The 18,326-nt window shown below is 37.6% G+C and overlaps 1 protein-coding gene across 1 annotated transcript in view; it reads left to right on the top strand.

The window, feature by feature from the left end:
* Positions 1 to 18,326, top strand: part of ABCB7 (ATP binding cassette subfamily B member 7) — a 42,179-nt gene that overhangs the window by 11,142 nt on the left and 12,711 nt on the right. Inside the window, exons 4-10 of the mRNA XM_055727219.1 lie at positions 4,826 to 4,945; positions 13,115 to 13,247; positions 13,686 to 13,954; positions 15,168 to 15,256; positions 15,340 to 15,427; positions 16,513 to 16,687; positions 18,126 to 18,283. Of these exons, the coding sequence (XP_055583194.1) occupies positions 4,826 to 4,945; positions 13,115 to 13,247; positions 13,686 to 13,954; positions 15,168 to 15,256; positions 15,340 to 15,427; positions 16,513 to 16,687; positions 18,126 to 18,283 (1,032 nt within the window). The remainder of the gene's footprint in view (positions 1 to 4,825; positions 4,946 to 13,114; positions 13,248 to 13,685; positions 13,955 to 15,167; positions 15,257 to 15,339; positions 15,428 to 16,512; positions 16,688 to 18,125; positions 18,284 to 18,326) is intronic.

Below are 18,326 nucleotides of genomic sequence, written 5' to 3'. Positions count from 1 at the left end.
GCAGACATTTTTCAGCTGAAACTTCTTGCATGTCATGGGCAACTTCCAGGGCAAACCTATTTAATCGTTACAGGTATTACATGTTTAAACATCATATTTTCTTTGGAGTTACTACTTTTCAAAGGTCCACAGTTTGGCAACATTCAAAAATCTAAATTTTACAGTTTTCTCCGGTCAGAAAGGAAATGGAATGGAAGGTTCTATTTACCAAAACACTAGTAATGTTAAGGAATGGTGGATGTTCCTTAACATCAAAACTCACTGGGAATATGTTAGCCAGAAATTTTGATGCCAGTGAGTATATTTCAGTCTGCTAGGCAGTGTACATATTCCAGTGGCATTCTCTGTTCACCCAGTACTTGCAGCTATTCCTGTACAAGCCAATCCCCTGACTTTTTTACTCCAAGAAGTGGAGCTATAATGTAGTTAATATAGGACACAGTCAGTTAGGCTGTTGTCTAACTAAACAAATCTCAGCTGTTAGGGATTATCCAGGAGATAGCAGAAAGAACTAGCTGTAAAAGAGGTGAAATGAGTGAAGAGTGGAAAAAAAAAGTGTAAAATTGTGTGCAAAAGCCAAGAGGTTCTTAGCAAAAATAGAAGGAAGGAAATAGGATGTTGCAAGTGCATTTCTTGTGCTTGTGTGTACATACACTTGTATTTGGTGCATAAAAGTACTGGCACCCAATTTACATGAGAATTCTTTTCCCCTAGGATTGTGCTTTCAGGAAAACTGCAGGTGATATACGTCAGCTATATTACACCTTTCTTGCTTCCAGAATTTTTTTGACAGCCCAGCCTGTTCATTCTGGAAACTGACTTTGGCGCTAACGTTTTAAATTGCCCTGTTTATAGCAGATTCAGGGGATAGAGAACTAAATACTAAGGGTAAACACAGAATATGAAGGGCATGGTTCTTTCATTTCACAAGTAACTAGAAGAGAAGCTTACACAACTGTTTTTTCTACGAAATAATTTTTACTTGCATCAGTGACTGATGTGCTGAATGCTGAAACTGAAAACAGTATTGTTCTTTACCACCTTTGGGTTTTTTGTGTGTGTTAGTCTTTTGTACACAGAATAGACGGAAATAAAAACTGTGGCCCGACTTGTTACTAAGCAGACATATATTACTTCCTTATGGAAAGACCGATAGTCATGATGGAGCCCTGATAATTAGCCTTCTCCTACCACTATTTCACTCAGTTGCTATTTAGTTTGCTAGCCATTGTTTGCCTTCTGTGGAGGGATGGATAGTACAAAGACAGAAGACAAAGTACTTTTTTTTTTTTTTCTCAAAGTTTGGAAGGAAAACTCAGGCCTTCATCTGACATTTATTTAAGCTGATAAGGCAACTGAGAAGAATCCTAACTCCTTCCTCACCTTGGTGTTTTGCTATATGAGGATGTTCAGTTAGTCAGCTAGTGTGAGGTGATCTAGCTGGAAAATAACGTGTCTAACTGGTGGGAGCTCCCCCTCCCTTCCCAAACCACTGCAGCTGCTTCGCTCACAGCAAGCTGTATATTGTGGACTGAAACAGTCTGAATTCCTCATGCTGTAAAAAAAGAAGTAAGTTCTGTTCTCAGCCGTTCTTCATCTCATGCTACTGAATTTGTGGGTTTATCTGACTCTCTTTAGTGAGATGAAACCCTGCAACAAACACTGAAGAGTTTTCTGCCAGTTTCATAAATGGAATCAGTTCATCACGGTGTTTCATCAGCTCCAGAGGTGCTGTGAGAAATGGGCTGGGACTGTGCAATTGAGTGCTGCAAAGAAGGGAAGAAGCAGGGGAGGAAGCAAGCTGTTAGTGGTTTAGAAAATAACCTCATGCAGATGCAGGACAGCTTGTGCTAGTACAATAAAGAGGATGATACAGCTTTGCGAGTGAGTACACAGGGAGCCAGAACTGGGTCTTTTTTTCTTCATCAGCAATGACAGCTTAAATGCAAGTCAAACTACTGTTTTCTTCCATCAGGCTTCTGATAGCTCATCATCCTGGCACAGGCTTTATCCATAAAGTCACAGGGTCAGCCCAGTGAATGCTTGCCATACTCAATAATCTTGGAGATTGTGGAGAGAAATGATGGCTCTCTTTATTTCCCCTTTTTAGGTATTTTAAAAGGTCCAGAACCTAGATGGGATGGGTGGAGGGGACAGGAAGATGGTCAATGCTCATTCCTTTGCAAATAGTCTTCACTATTTGGTTGTGTGTTTTAAAAACATGCTGCATTCAAATAGAAGAAAATACTTTTCTTGTTGGCTCCCTGGTATATTAGATTTATAATACTCCTTCCATTCCTTCCATTTCTGTAGAAATAGGCCTTGGAAGAAAATATAAAACATTGCTGCCATTTAAAAGGTGGTAAAATAAATGCATCTCTTAACCTTTTTATATACCACAGAGAATCAAAAAAGGCCTGAGTCCGTTAAACAGATGGCTCATTTTAATTCTTAATGTTGCCACTTGCATATTTAAACCATTTTCAACTCGTGTTTCTGTACAACAGTAACATTTATTTCATGGTAAACTTTGATGTAATATGTGTGCATTTTGCATCTCCTTTGATTTTTCTTCTGGTTCCTTTGCAAGGCCTTTGGCAAAGGACTGGCTGCCTTCTGACTTTTTTTCTGAACGGATTTACTTCTGTCACCATTCTAAGCCATGAAGAAAAGGAAATAGATGCCTTGTTTGCAGCCTGGTATTTCATTCTTTTTAATAGCTTTTCTGTGCGAAGTCTGACTAGCCAATAGCAACATATAATTAGAACTGCTCTGGTTGCACTTTTGTGTTAATGTGATAACTCTTTTTTTCAACTTCCTTTTAACCTGTAAGTGGTGATCAAAGGTATTTTCCAAATGTTTGAACTGCTGTTTATGCATATCCTTGGCCCAAATGGAAAGATTCACGTATATGCTGCAGCAGATACCTCCATCTCCTGAATGGGTAGGACACAATAGATAGTTTTGCATCCTCTCTTCACTTAGAAATATTCCGTATATCCATATTTTAAAAGTTGTTTGAAATCTGCTTATGCAATGTAATGCTCCAATACATATGCAATTGTTGACAAAGTGCAGTATCTCTTACTCTTTGGTTTTCTTTGAAGCTATGACTAGAAACACTGAGATGAATTTTCTGGTTCTTTTAAAAGCTTACATTTATAGGATTGCTTTCCCTGGTTGCCTCAGCAATCTTACCTTTTAACAGAACTTCACTTTCTTGCTCATTCACACTGGACCTTTAACAGAGAATTTCTATTCTAGTTAGTTTTATCCTTGAAGTCGAGGAGGAAGCATTTTAAGTACACAATCTAGTGAGGGAAACATTACAATATACTGTAAAACTCCCTCTTTCTACTGACTTATGTAATGAAGAGTCATCTTTAAAAGGTGTGGACTAACACTTTGTTCATGTCTGCCCCCCACCCCTACCAAATATCGCCTGAAATGAGGAGATTAGCTGCTACTTGCTGCCCTCCCTTCAGCTTTAGATAACCTTCACATCTTTCAAGTTAACCCCAGGGTAGCCACACAGTAAAATGACTTATTGATACTTGTGCTGTATGTTACTGCGTAACATAACTGCTGATATTCTTGATTGGGTAGAATGGTTTAGACTTCAGACAATGTATTTGGCTTGGGAGTTCAGTGAGTATCTCAAGTCTGTATGTCAAGTGTGATACAGACATCTATCCATCTGGAAAATAACCTGTATTTCTGTAAAATGTACAACAACCAAAACCACCACCACCACCACCAAAAATCCTTCTGTTTCCCAAGAAGACTTGTTAACAGAACTGTGGCCTTATTTAGAGCAGAATTTGAGGTTTGGAGAAGGAGAACCTATTTGAAGAATTCATTAAAAAATGGGTGTATCAGTTAAGCTAATGTGTGGCCATATGCATCTTCTGCCTCATGAAGCGTGATTACCCAACTCTTAAATTCTCTTAAAGGGCCATTCTCTTAAATGACATTGGAAGCTGAGTTAAGGCCACTATAATAGTTTTATTGCTAGTAGTCATAACTTCTTTGGGCACCCACTGAAGGACTAGTCTTTGGATTCCTGAAAACACGCCCTAAAAGTCATGGGCAGTATTTCTTGCTTCCCTGCAAAGTTTGTAAGATGACCAAAATCTGTGAAAGTGATTGTTGGAAATGCTTAAGTTTGTAGTAATGCAACAAAGTCAGCTGAGCTGAAATTTGTATTTGGTTCAATTTATGTATCAGCATGTGTGTTCAGTTTCAGAGTGAGTTGCTATAATTCTAGTGATTTTTTTTTTTAAATACTGTATTCTATTGTCACTCACTGAATGTTCTCCAGACTACTTATGTTTATTGTAGACCTTTCAAATTTCCTCTTTGCCTTATTTTTTGTTACTTCATTTTTGCATTTTCCCTCCCATTGTTTCTGTGCTGTGTTAAAACAGCTTCCAAAGAAGAAATACTAAGCCCTTGCATTTTGTACAGAAATCCTGAGAAGATAAAAAAGAAGGATCGGTTTATTTGTTCTGTGAAGTTTTCAGCTCTGGTGCATTGTGGCTTTCTCTCTGCTCCATTTACAGCAGCTATACTTGCACTGTTGAGTACATGTGGGTTACGAACAAGTCATCTGTTTTTTAACAGCATGTTGTGGATGTAAACCTAAAAACTTATAACTTGAAATTTTAATATGCAGTCCTAGTCTCAAACATTGTGAAGTGTGTGTTGCCTATCAAATAAAATACTGAAGTGATTCAAATGTATAAAAGCCATTCCTATTTATACTGTTATTTTGCTTCCTGGGGTCTTTTCATAATGTGATGCCTTTGTTTGTTCTTTCCAATAGCTGAAAGAGATAGATGCCAAAAAGATTATCAGAGCAATGTTGTCTTATGTGTGGCCCAAAGACAGACCAGACCTGCGAGCCAGAGTAGCCATATCCCTGGGTTTTTTAGCGAGTGCAAAGGTAAGAACAGATTCTTTATTGTACTGTTAGTTACTTTTCATTTGGAGTGCATACAAGTACTAAAGTTCTTTTTTATTATTTAAGGGCTTTATAATCTTAAGATGTCTTTCCTGTATAAGGAGCATATAGCATTAGAAATAATAGCTTGGATTTTTTAATGGGGTATGTATGCATGTGAGATGCATCTGTGTGGTTTGGGAGATGATGGTGACCGCCAGAATTTTTGTTTCCATTGCTCACATTAGTTTAGTCCAGGATTTTCCAATGCCAATTAATCATTTACATCATAAGTTATGGGAAATGTGAGTTAAAGGTTGCTTATGGATCTTCTCTTCTTGTGTGATGCTGCATCTGTCCAACAGGATTTCTTCAAGGCTGTGTGCCCATTGTGAACTCTGAACTTGAGCAGTGTGGTGGTATCTACTCACAGCTCTTGCTGTGCTATGGGAAGGGGGATTTGAACTCCAGTCTTCTCTTAATATTTCTGTGTGAGATGATGGTGTAATTTCTGTTGTTTCAGGGACTCCTCTGGTATCCTAATGTGAAAGAAGCTGTATAACTTATTTTTTTATATCAAACCATGCTTTCATTCAAATGATTTTTCTTTTGGTTATGAAATAGAGGGTTGCTCTTACCTTTACTTCATTATGTGAAAGGATCTCTCATTCTTGCCTGCAACAACATTAGTATTTATTCATTTGAAACAGGCATGCAAAAGCTTTCTGCAGACTTATAGAGGATATAATTCAAATTTAGTGCAAATCTTGTAGAAATAGTTCAGAAGAGCAAATACTAGCTTTGCGCAAAAAGCTTTTGCTTTTGGGAAAAAAAATTGATTGCAAAACATTGGAAGTAAATTTTGTAAATATCATTGACATGTCTCAACTGGTTGCTTCTAAGTATGGCACTTTTTACCAAACATAAAGCTAATATTAGTATCTTGCTGGGATAAGCTAAAGTAGGTACTACTTAGCAGTGAGTTTTAGCACTTAAGCTACTTGTACTAGCAACTTCTTAACATTCAGCAACATTGCCATGTTATGAAAAGAAAAAAGAAACAAATTTCAGCTATGTAGGTGTTAAAAGAAGAGTACTTGGAAAAGTGCTCATTTGTTTGAGCTGAAGAGGAAAGGCCTTTTGGTCTGCAGCTCTTTCTCATGAGCAATCTATCAGGTGCTAGCTGGTCCTGCCTTCAATAGATATTTTGGTTTGCCCTGCTGTTCAGGACTTTGCTGATAGTGCAGGTGACGACATACAGAATATGGCATGTCCGTACAAGTAAACATCCACCCTTGTTGTATGCCTGTGTGAAACAGACAGGAATGCCTTCCATCACACTTTAAAACTATCTGCTCAGAATGCAGATGCATGGAGTGTTTTGCCTTGTATATTGTGCACTTGCTGTCATAAGAATATTTAGCTGGCTATATAGAATCACAGACTCGTTTAGGTTGGAAAAGACCTTTAAGATCGAGTCCAGCCGTTAACCCAGCACTGCCAAGGCCACCACGAAACAATGTCCCTAAGTGCCACATCAACACGTCTTTTAATGCCTCCAGGGATGATGATTCCACTGTTTCCCTGGGCAGCCTGTCCCAGTGCTTGGCCACCCTTACGGTGAAGACATTTTTCCCAGTATCCCATCTAAACTTTCCCTGGCGCAACTCGAGGCCATTTACTCTTGTCCCATGGCTTGTTCCTTGGGAGAAGAGACCAAGCCCCACCTCACTACACCCCCCTTTCAGGTAGTTTTAGAAAGCTATGCTTGGGTGGTTGAGGTTTGGTGATGTAAATTAAGCAGATGTATATGAAAATTCTTCAACTCACTTTCCTTTTAAAGCCCCTTAGTAGTAGTGCTAATAATCTGAAGGCAATTTTAAAATAAATTTTTTGTATTTTTTGATTTCTCCCTCTGGCTCTTCACTTCCCTAATTTGTAGGGTTATATAAATATGATGGAGAATATGAATCCAGAATCTAATCCTGCATATGGCAGCATTGTACCTTGCTGTTAGGTAATCTGTCAGTGTTTCAGGCAGCTTTCTGGGATGTAATGAAAACAAAATTGATGTCCAGGATGCCTGACTCTTTTGAAAAAGCTCTGTGTTTGGTATAATACAGAGCTATTATATTTCTACTGGGAGATAGAGATGCTTCCCCTGTGAGAAAAACAGACACTTAATTCCTGTTTGGGGAAGTAACTGGATGTTTGGATGTCTCTTAAGTGTTCTCTTAAATTTCCTACTTCAGATTCTGTTCAAGGTGGCCTGGAAGCCCTGATGTCCAAAGCAGATTCCCAAAAGCAGAGCAGAAAACCTGTTGAGCTTTGCCCAGCCACAGAATTGTTTTGTGAGAATGCTTGTTTTGGCAAACAAGGATTTAATTGGGAAAACACATAGCAAGTTCTCTACAGAATATGTAACTGACTGGAGTGAAAAAAAATTCATGGATGTCTTCTGGCTATCCTTTGCTAATGTTCTTTGCTTTGTTCTGTTTCTGTCGTAACAAAGCTGTATTAGAGCTCAAACATTTTTGAATAACTGCAATTTAACAGGTTACCCATCGTCACCTGAGCTATGTCTAATCATCTTTTGTGGGGTAAATTTTCTTAAATTGCTTCATGCTTTGCATGTGCTAAGTATGCATGTAGTTAGTGTGGTGTAACTGACGTGCAATGGTTTGTTACAGAGCTGTAGTAAGTTTGTCAGATCTTTCAGCCCTGAACATCTGCTTTTCTTTCAGAGCAAACTAAAGGTCACTTAGTCCTAGAGAAAATGAAAGACAAATTAGTTTACCTGTAGCTTGCCTGGACCATGTATAATCCTGTGTAGTTCCCTCATTATCCCATTTGGGAGCCCTTTGTTCTGATTGCTTGTGAGGTTAATTACAGTGTACTTGGTAGACCACACAAGCGGTTATTTAAAGTTACTTTGCTATGCAGTTGTGTCAGCACAAGAATGCCAGCCTATCTTTCTCCTCACTGCAGTCCTGGCCTGTTTCCTTTGTTCACTATGAACTTGTCTGCATCTGAAGGATTTACATCCTTATTATGGATTTTGTCTAAAGGCTGCTTATCCTTAGGGGTTTTACCAGAGAACTATGCGATCAGGATGCTTGCTGCTAGTTACCTTTCCCCATAAGAAATACTTTTGTTAGGCTTTTGACCAATTGCTTCAGAGTTTGGTGAGGTTTTATATCACTGTATTTATAAAGCAAAGTTTCCAGTTAGAAGAAAAGATCCAGATGGTGACTCTTTCAGAGTCTGTAGGCTTGCTTCAGTCTTATTGTAAGAAAACTCCAGAGGAATCATAAAGGAGAGGTAGGTTATGAAATCCTCAGCCACAGGAAGAAAATAAGGAGTTCACACCCATTTGTATTGGGCCTCCTTACCCACAAAACACAAAAAAGCTGGAAGTCATACTTCCTTCTCCTGCTGCTTGAGAAATAATTTGCCTCTTTAAATCTTCTGGTTCAGTAAAATTCAATTTCAAAACAAAAACCAGTTTGTGTGCAGCCTGTTTTTGAAGAGCCTGCAGTTACAATCTGTCTTGACTCCTTTTGTGGGGCCCAGTTGCCTGTCATTGAACAAATTATTGTGATTTTTTTTGTTCCTTTTTGTCTACACATAACTGCTAGTAGTATTGTTAGCCTTCAAAGTGAGCTGTTTGTATGGCTTTTTATGACTTGGAGCTGACAGGATGGAGTCTGCTCTAGGGCTAGTAAGGTCTTTTTTTCCTTGGAAGATTTGTTGTATTATGACATGCTTTAAATTTTTACCTTAAATATTTATAGCTTATCTAGACGTGTGCGATCTGAAAGATGCAACAGGAAGACAGGTGAGAGGAGTACGCAAGGCATTATCTGTGTTTTCAGACACACAGATTAGCCTGCTCAGGTTCTACATATTTGTTTTTTTTCTTTTTCCACATTCCCTCTCCTATTTTTTTGTCTTTTCTACCAGGGTACATATAGTAAAAGGCTTCTTTAGTTTTTGGTTTCTTCCTTTTTTCTTCTGTGGCGCAAGAAGAAAAAGTGCTCGGGTTTCTGAGAAGCTGGATTAAACATACGAATATGTCAAAATTGCTTGTCACCTCTGTCAGCCTGTAATGGTTTTTGGCCTCTTGGTCACAGAGCAAGCATGTGTTATTCATGAGCCAGAGAAGTCTTTTTCAGACTATCTGTATTTCCGCTGACTGCTAGTTCTGGTAGTTTCAGGAGAAGAAATTGTTTGGCTAAGGAGGCGAAATTGTTTGGCTAAGGAGGCAAGGCACAAGTGCAAATTTAGTCCACATGCGAAGATAATAATTATCTATCTGATCAGTTAAGTATGAATGTATGACTTTGAGCACTTTTTGTGGGCTTAGATGCAGTTAGATAATGACGATAAACCTTAAGAAACTGTTAGCTTTTTGAGAAGTTTCAGGTGAAAAGTATTTTTAGATATTTTTAGATATTATTCTTTTTTCTCTTAGTGGAAAAAGTACATTTCAGGTCATCATTAAATTTGAAGAAGGCGTGAAGCCAGTTGCTTCTTCCCTCTTTTGGACCATGTTTCGTACCTCCTTTAGCAGCCTTACCTCCAAAAGGAATGGAGTTTTCTGTTTATATTTCCACAAATGGGGTTGATGTGTACGTTTATATTGGTCCAGAGATGAATTCAGTCATCTTCATGTCAACGTTTCTCATTGAATTATTGACAGAAGAAGAGTTCACTGTAGGCCAGTTTTATCTTGTTGGGGCTCTGCCTGTCACTAATTCATCATCTTTATTAAACAAGAAATACTGGGAAGAGCAAAATGAAAGATAAGACTGTTTGCCTTAAAAGTAGTGGAGTCCCACAGGGGAATAGAGATGATGATGCATTGTCAGCTTTGAACAGTGCAATCATTTAAAAAAATGTTTAAACTCATTTAAGCATGATGCATTACAGTATAACGTGCTGTTAAATGTGGGGAATTGAGTTGGGATGACTTCATGGGGGCTGTATTTGCTTTCCAATCAATTCAGGCAAGGATAAGCTTTTAATTCAAAATTATAAATAGAAAACTAACAAATTCATATTAAAAAGGATCTTTTTAATGGGAATTGTTATCAAGCTTTCAGGTGTTAGGAGAAGGAGGGAAACCCGTATAGATACATTGCATAAGACAAGTTTTTTGTATGGTAGCTTTTCAAAGTGTGCCTAGGTGTGCTTAAAGCTTTTTTTTCTGTGCCAGCAAATCTAGGCTGCGAAAGAGATAGCTGTGAGTTTATGCAGGAGGCTGAAATTTTGTTTCTGTTAATGTGAACGTGATCTCATTGACTTAACAAATTGAGTAGGAAAGGCCTGTTTCTAATAATGGCCTCTCATCTCTCTTGCTATAAACTTTGTAAGATTAACCTTTTTTTTTTTTTTTTAATTACTGGCAAGCAGACTGTCTTGATTGCTAATGAAATTTAATACCATGCTGCCTTGTCCTTATTCAAGCTTTACCCTCCAGGAGTCAGAACAACTATAACCTGAGACCAGGCTTTAAATTTCATTTAAAACTCTATTGGGTAGAATTATATTGATGTAAAAGAAGACATTTCTGCAAAATTGTAGGCTGTTACCGGTTAAATTAATTGCAAGTGGAGAACTGCAGTTTAAAGAATATCCCTCTTTTCTTTAAATGGACTTTAAAATACATCTGTAGTTCCATTTCGAAACTACCTGTAGTGTAGCATAGTCTACTGAAGAGTAAAATCCCTGCAGAGGGATTTGTGAGAGTCTGCAGCAAATCAAGACAACCTGCGTTACAATACTCTTATTTTCTACTGAGTAGTCTCTCCTAGGAAAACCTACACTTTGTCATGTTGGTCATCACTGAAACACACACGGTAGTATATTCATCTTTATTAAGAACAGAATGCCACCCAAAAATTGAGTTTCAGTAACTCTGAAGGAAAAGTAGGGGGTTTTTTTTGATTATACTGGGGAAGGGAGGGGAGGGATTTGAATTTCAGTATTGTAAAGATTCAAAATCTCTGTTAATGCTTTCTCAGTTCTCTGTGGGGCTTTATGCTTAAGGTTTAAGCATGTAATGGCAGTAACCTGTTCGTCTGCTGTGTATAATTGAAGTTATCAGACGTTATTGTATACTGCTGCTTTGATGGTATTTGTTGGCTTTCTGCAGATAATGCTAACCTGGGGTCTTTTTTTTTTTTAATGGAGACTTCCACAATTCCTGTCTATTAAAAGGGGAGCTGTTGCCCAACGGCTCTCAGGCTTGCTCTAGGCAGATTTCAGAAGAATGTATTTGAAGTAGGACCTCATCTTTCAGCCGTTTTCTTTTTTTCAGTCACAAACTAACTAGTAATAATCTCACTTCGATGCTCTCAGATCTCATCTGTCTCCTCTGAGGAGGTGTCTGTATTATACTGTATTGACAGTTTGGTAGTTGTCTTCCCCCCCCCCTGCCCCGCTCAGTATATTTCATAGGGGAGACAGGAGGGAAGAGAAGACGGATTCCTTCCTCATTTGCATTTAAAACTTTTGCCTAAACAATGTTTAAAAGAAATAAACAGAACAGATTCAAAAAATTAACTTAAAACTTTTTCTTTAATCCTACAGTTAAAAGAAATATTTTCAAAACTCTGGTTTCCCCGCTTTGTGGAGCACCTGTCTTCCACTACCTACAGTAATTTGTAACACTGGGAGTGTTTGCTGCTGGAATGGTTACTGCAATTACTAAAAGCCTGTGATCCAGCCTGAATTTGGGCTGAAGTTATGAAAGACTTTACCACTTCTTTTCACTTGAGACCTAGTTTTATCCAGTTAATTTACAGTTTTTCACTGGGTTTTCAGCTTTAACAGATGTCCCTAAATACAATTGAGATCTAAGCGGGTATACAAAACATTTGGTGGAGAGAGCTGAAATATCTTTGTCAATCTGTTTTGGCTTTTTGTTTCTTCTCATGTAAAATAATTTGTCCTCTACCAACCATTTTTTTTCGGAATATCAACCCCCCCCCCCCCCACTCAACTTTAAGCAGTCAGTTTGCTGTAAAGTGTTTTAACATCTGCCACGATTATAAGATTGAACTGCTAAAAACTTGCGTAGCTTATTTTCAAATCTTCAGTTAGAAGTGGTTTGAATTAATGAATTCTATTAATTGTGTTAAGTTTGACAGTAGATTTTTTTTCTTGTTGGTACAAATGAGTGATATAAAAATGGAACATGCACAAGACTTGAGAATTTTGTTTTCTGTAAGATTTTCAGTATTTTCTCATGCTACAATTGTGCAAATAAAAAATCCTAAAATTGGTCTATCTACATATCTGGCTTTATTGCTTTTCACATGTAATGGAGACACTACTGTTCGAGAAGATGCATTTAGGTTTTGGTGTTCTTACAAAAATACCCAGTGACGTACTATATGTTAGGTTGTGGGTATGACTTCGGTATTCTGTTTGAAAGCACATAGTGTTAAAGTGATTTGTAGTTTCTTGTAGACTGTATGGAAAGTCCTTTGTGCTGCTGTGCCGAATGCTAGGGTTAAGGCTGATACTAAGTTAATGTCTATAGTGATGTTGCAAATAGAAAGCATTATTTAAATACTAAGGCAGTATTAACAGTCAGAAGAGACAAAGGATAGGTTTAACTTTTTTTCTTTGACTTCACTGGAGCTTTAGTATATTTATATATAAATATTTAGTATATTTATATTTAGTTCAATACATCTCTATTGAACTGGCGTTAGCAATATGGGAGTGAGTTGGTCTTTTCTAGTAGTGCTTTTTCATGCTGAATATTGCCAGTATCACAAAGAACAAACAACCTGTAATGACGATATAATTTAGTAGCATTGTGGGTATGCGTCATGCAGTGTCTGCCACTTGATTCATTTCCTAGTCTTGCCATTGCTGTACTGAGTGCTCAGCCTCATTTTAAGTGCCTTTGCAGTGTACAATTTGTTTAGGATAGAAACTGATATTTAAAAGGAGCTCATGAGAGAGACAAACTAACCCTGCAGTCCCAGGAGTAAAGACTTAATAGTATGGTGAATACTGTGCTTGAAATCAAGAGCCATCTCACCTGCTCTAAGTGGTTAAGAACTAAATATAACAGTAGAGCAATTTCAGAAAAAGTAGTCATGCTACATAGATGTTTTAATGCGTATGGACTAATTGGTGTTCTTATGCTTTTAGGCCATGAATATATTGGTTCCTTTCATGTTTAAATATGCAGTAGACAGCCTCAACCAGGTATCTGGAAACATACTCAGCCTCAGTGATGCACCAAATACAGTGGCAACTCTGGCAACTGCTGTTCTCATTGGCTGTAAGTGGTATTCCCAAATCCATTGACAAGCGTTGATGTTCTTCCCTAAGGGAGTAGGATAGCAGCGCTGACCTGTGCGCTGCTGAGTGTCCTGCTTGGTTGTTTCATTGTGGCTTCTGTGTTGGTGTCTGTTTCCAATGTTCTGGCACCTTGCTTCTGGTATTCCAATTAAAAAATGAAATAATGCTTACAGCAGCGATTCTTGATTATAAATCCTACCCATTCTTAAAACCAGCTGCAAAAGAAACTTCTATAATGTATGTGCAATGGTTTATAAATGAAAAATAGCATAAAGTTTTGGACCAATTAAGTTTAAATTAGTTTTCAGCTAAAAATGTTGAAAACTATATATATAAAGAATGAGTCTAATTTCATGCATGGAGGGAAGTTGGAAATATAACTATTTTCATTTTGTAAACTTTTTCATCTTTTTTTTAGATGGTATCTCAAGAGCTGGGGCAGCGTTATTTAATGAAGCTAGAAATGCAGTATTTGGGAAAGTAGCTCAAAATTCAATCCGAAGGATAGCAAAGAATGTTTTTCTGCACCTTCATAACCTGGATTTGGCCTTCCATCTAAGCAGGCAAACAGGAGCTCTGTCAAAAACCATCGATAGAGGAACAAGAGGCATCAGTTTTGTTCTTAGTGCTTTAGTATTTAACCTGGGACCTACAATGTTTGAAGTGGCCCTAGTCAGTGGAATTCTGGTAAGTGGTGTTTATTCCTGAGTCGGAGTTGTCTTATTTGGGAATAATACATGGATTTTCTTCTACCAAAGTCTACTGAGTATTAATAATAATAATTGAATTTGCAGGGTGGTTGTGGAAGCAACTACTGTAAAGGAGAAAAATCTGTAATTTTCAAATAATAGTTAAATTGGCTTATTTGAAATTATTTTCACATTTAACGCCTGTCTTCAGCTGGTAGTACTTATGTGGACAGTTTCTAATGGTTTTCTTCAGAATTGTTGAAAAAATAAAATCAGAAAAGTAAACTGCATACAAGTGTCAAATATATCAGGGTAAATACTGAGGAAACAGAATATAAATCTCCAGGAATGTTGTGTCTTGTTGTGTTGAGGGTAGAGGGAGTGTTTATTAGCTCTCTTTCTAAATACTAGTCTTTTCTTATCTAGAACTTAAAGATGAAAATTATCTTTTGGAAAATAGGCTTCTCCTTCTTGCAGGTTTTAAGCTGAAAAAGCTCAATTTTAAACTTTTCTTCTAAGAATCACACTTACTGTCTTTGAAATCAGGATCTTGGGATATTTATATGCTAAAATCTAGATCTCCATTATGTAGCTTAGACTGAATTAAAAGCAAGAACCTTGTTTTCTTTACTCCCCTCCTTTTTAGAAGGACTTAATGAAATTTAAGTGTGTCAGTATGAGTTAAAACCCCTGTTGATACTGGGTTAAATTTTATAACTGTTGGAAGTTGCAGATCAGGCTGGCTGTCAGCCAACCTGCCATGATGCTTTAATTTTTCTTAGGGCTTTCCTCTTCTGGTGTACCCTGAAGTAGAGAAAATACTTCATAAATTGTTTTGCAAGGCCATTTCTTTCTTCTTCCGCAGTCTTCAGCTTTCTTTCAAAATCCACCCAAAAAGCATGTAAACAAATACTTATTTGTGGGAACGGCACAAACATTAGCAACATTTCTGTTTTATAATGGCAAAAATAACTTTCCATTATTATGTTATACACTAGCTCTTGATAAAAACGCTGGAGGAGATAACCTAGACCCTTCTTACTGCTTTCCTTTTTAGTTTAAGCCTGTATTTAGTTTTAAGCTTTTTCAGAGTAGGGAGTGTGTTGGGAGGGACCTTCAGAGTTCTTATCCTGGGCTAAGCTATCATAATTTTGAGGTAACAGTGAAGTTTTGAAAATTATTGTGACTTTCTTTTCTTTTAAATATTCTAGTATTACAAATGTGGTGCAGAGTTTGCTTTAGTAACTCTGGGGACACTAGGAGCCTATGCAGCATTCACAATAGGAGTTACACAGTGGAGGTAAGGCGTGCCCTCAGATTCGTCAGGGTGCTTAGTGTTGCCTCAGCCTGAACTCTTGACTGTATAAAACCTTCATTTTACAGGACTAAGTTTCGAATAGAAATGAACAAAGCAGATAATGATGCGGGTAATGCTGCAATTGACTCGCTACTAAATTATGAGACCGTGAAGGTAAGACCAATCTTTACTACTAGGCTCTTTGTCTTTCTTATGTCAGCCTAGGGAAAGTGAGTCATAAGATTCATCTTTTATAGGGCTACATATTTGGAGCAATAGCATATTTTTAAAACATTCATTTGACAAGTACATCATGATCCTAATGGAGTAGCATGAAACTTGTTAGCAGGGCTTGGAAAAATGTATTCGCTCATGAAGAGTGAGAAGCTTCATGACTGAATCCCTTTGGCCATCAGTTTCTGCAGCATGTAAACTCAGAGTCTTGAAGAAACTTCTCTTGTTTGCAGAATTGCCTTCTGAATGTCAGCCTGCCCCACGTTGTCTTCTCAAATGACCATGTGTACTGTTTTCATTACCTACCGCTGTTTGTAGCACTCCATTGCAATGTTCACATGAAAGAAAAGGTGTCTATTGGTTCTTCAGCTGCTGCTGTTGGAAAAACCCTGTGGACAGCTTTGAAATTGTCCAAGCTTGTGCTTATTTTATGCTGCTTTTAACTGGAGAGCTAGAACTGGAAAGATAAGCAGTGGAGTTATTTGTGAAGAAGCACCCAGAAGTAGACGTTGTGTGGGCAGTACCATGCTATCTGGGCTGGTGGCCGGTGTCCCTGCCCATGGCGGGGGGTTGGAACTAGGTGGTCTTTAAGGTCCCTTCCAACCTACACCATTCCATGAATCTATGATTCAAAAGAATTTGCCATCACAGTAACAAGGACGTTCTAGTACGTAGAGGACGGTAACTTTTCCTTCTTTTTAGTATCTAGTGGCAGCTGGTGTTTGGTTTTGACGTTAATTGAGCAGAAGTTCTGCAAGACAGACACCTGGTGTTACTAGAATACGAGTATGGTAGGGGTCTCTGTATTATCTCCTTTCCAGTGCAGAATGTCCTGGGGTTTAGCTCATGATTTCTGTCCTCACACACTAGTCTTTTTACGTTCTTTTCTCTTCAGTTGTTAAAAGTGTTGAAGAGGGGTTGTGTGTATCTGTGCATGTAGTATGTTTATACTGAATTTTATAAGGAGTTAAGTATGCAGTCTAGTATGTTTGAGGTCACATTCATTATTTTTGTGTATATCCTAGTATTTCAATAATGAAAAATATGAAGCCCAGCGGTATGATGAATTCTTGAAGATATATGAAAATGCCTCCCTGAAGACTACCTCTACTTTAGCTCTCCTGAATTTTGGACAGAGTGCTATATTTAGCATTGGATTAACGGCCATTATGGTGCTTGCCAGCCAGGGCATTGTTGCAGGTAACTCTTCTGTTTATAAGCTAAAAATTACTGCCTTTTACCTTAATTCATCCATAATAAAGGTGTTCATTTTAATTAACTTAGAGTTGACGTGATAGTTCATTTTGAGTTTTTGCTTGAGAGTTTTGAGTATTGCTACTTCTTGAAGTATTACTAATTCCATCATATATATATATCAGTATCTAGTATGATTGTATTAGAAACATATTAAAAGTTTTGCAGGTAGAAAATGATCCTAAGAAAATGTAACTTCAGGAAGTTTCTGTTGAAGGATTATGAAAGACACATAAAATACAAATACTTCTGTGGACCTTCTACAGAGATCCTTTCTTTTTACCCTTCTTCCTTTTCATGTTGGCAAAATTCAGAACTTTTCCCGAATGTGTATATACCAGTGTGCTTTGTCTCCAGTAGTTTTATTACCACTGTCCTTTACTTTCCATAGATTAATAAGGGCACGCTGTTAAAGGAATAATTTCAATTTGTTAGAATTTTTTGTCTAATTTACTACATAAAGTAAAACCTGCTTGTTTAGGAAGACAGTACAAGTTTCAAATACAGTAGATCAATGCAGTATTGGGATGGGGTTCAGCTAAAGCAGTGTGCTTTTAGGGTAAAAATAATGGTGCTTTAAACACTATTAGCATCCAGATGTGTTTGAAGGGTAGACCTTTATATCATGCTGGCTGTCTTGCATCTGCTCTGTTCTTTTTAGGGGATGCCAGGCTAGGGAAGAGTGAGACTGTGAATGAATAAGTCAGTAGGTGCAGTTTATGGCTGTCCTTAAGAAAAATTAGAATAGCCTTTTAGCAGGCTGGTAGAAATATATCTTTAAATCATCTTTCTGGACCTGTTTCAGCTGAACTGACCTGGCACTTACCTGTAGCTAGAGTGTTCATCCTGAGTTTTCCCTTGATCAGGGTATTTGGTATTAAGCTGCCCAGAGGTTCTCACTATGTTTTAGCAGCTCTGTTGTATATAGTATAAAAGTCTTCTCTCTTGTTCGTAACAAATTCTGTCATTTGGATTTGTCTGTAATTTTGCTTAAGATTGTCTTTCCTGATTCTTGTTTTCGTATATTAGCTCCTCCTCTTCTAACTTATTTAGGCCCCTTTATGTTTCTCACTGTGGAGTTTACAGCTTTACAATATGATGTTTTCTGTGAATTTCTTGATATGCTGCTTGTCTTATTTTCCAGGTGCTTTCGTGTCCTTAAGTGCAATCCACACAAACATTGCCATTTGTTTCAGGCACCTTCCTATATAAATTCTGATCTTCTGGGAATGCATTTTGTTTACTATTTAAACATCTGGTTTTAGAAATGGGATAAAAGAAACTAGACTTGATTGACTTGGTTATTTTTTTAAAATCTTTTGGTACTTCCTAACAAGACAACCCTTCAAGTCTCCTTATTCTCTCACATCCATTTTGTCTTAAGGCAGCCTTTCTGTTGGAGATCTAGTAATGGTGAATGGATTGCTGTTCCAGCTTTCTCTTCCCCTAAACTTCCTGGGAACAGTATACAGAGAGACAAGACAAGCACTAATAGATATGAATACCTTGTTTACACTTCTCAGTGTAGATACCAAAATTAAAGTAAGTAGTAGCTTATTTTCCTAAAGTATCTGGGTATTTAATA

This window comes from Falco cherrug, chromosome 15 (assembly GCF_023634085.1).
Source record: "Falco cherrug isolate bFalChe1 chromosome 15, bFalChe1.pri, whole genome shotgun sequence".
Taxonomy (NCBI): domain Eukaryota; kingdom Metazoa; phylum Chordata; class Aves; order Falconiformes; family Falconidae; genus Falco; species Falco cherrug.
The sequence above is the reverse complement of the archived record's forward strand: the minus strand, read 5'-3'. Positions and strand labels throughout refer to the sequence as shown.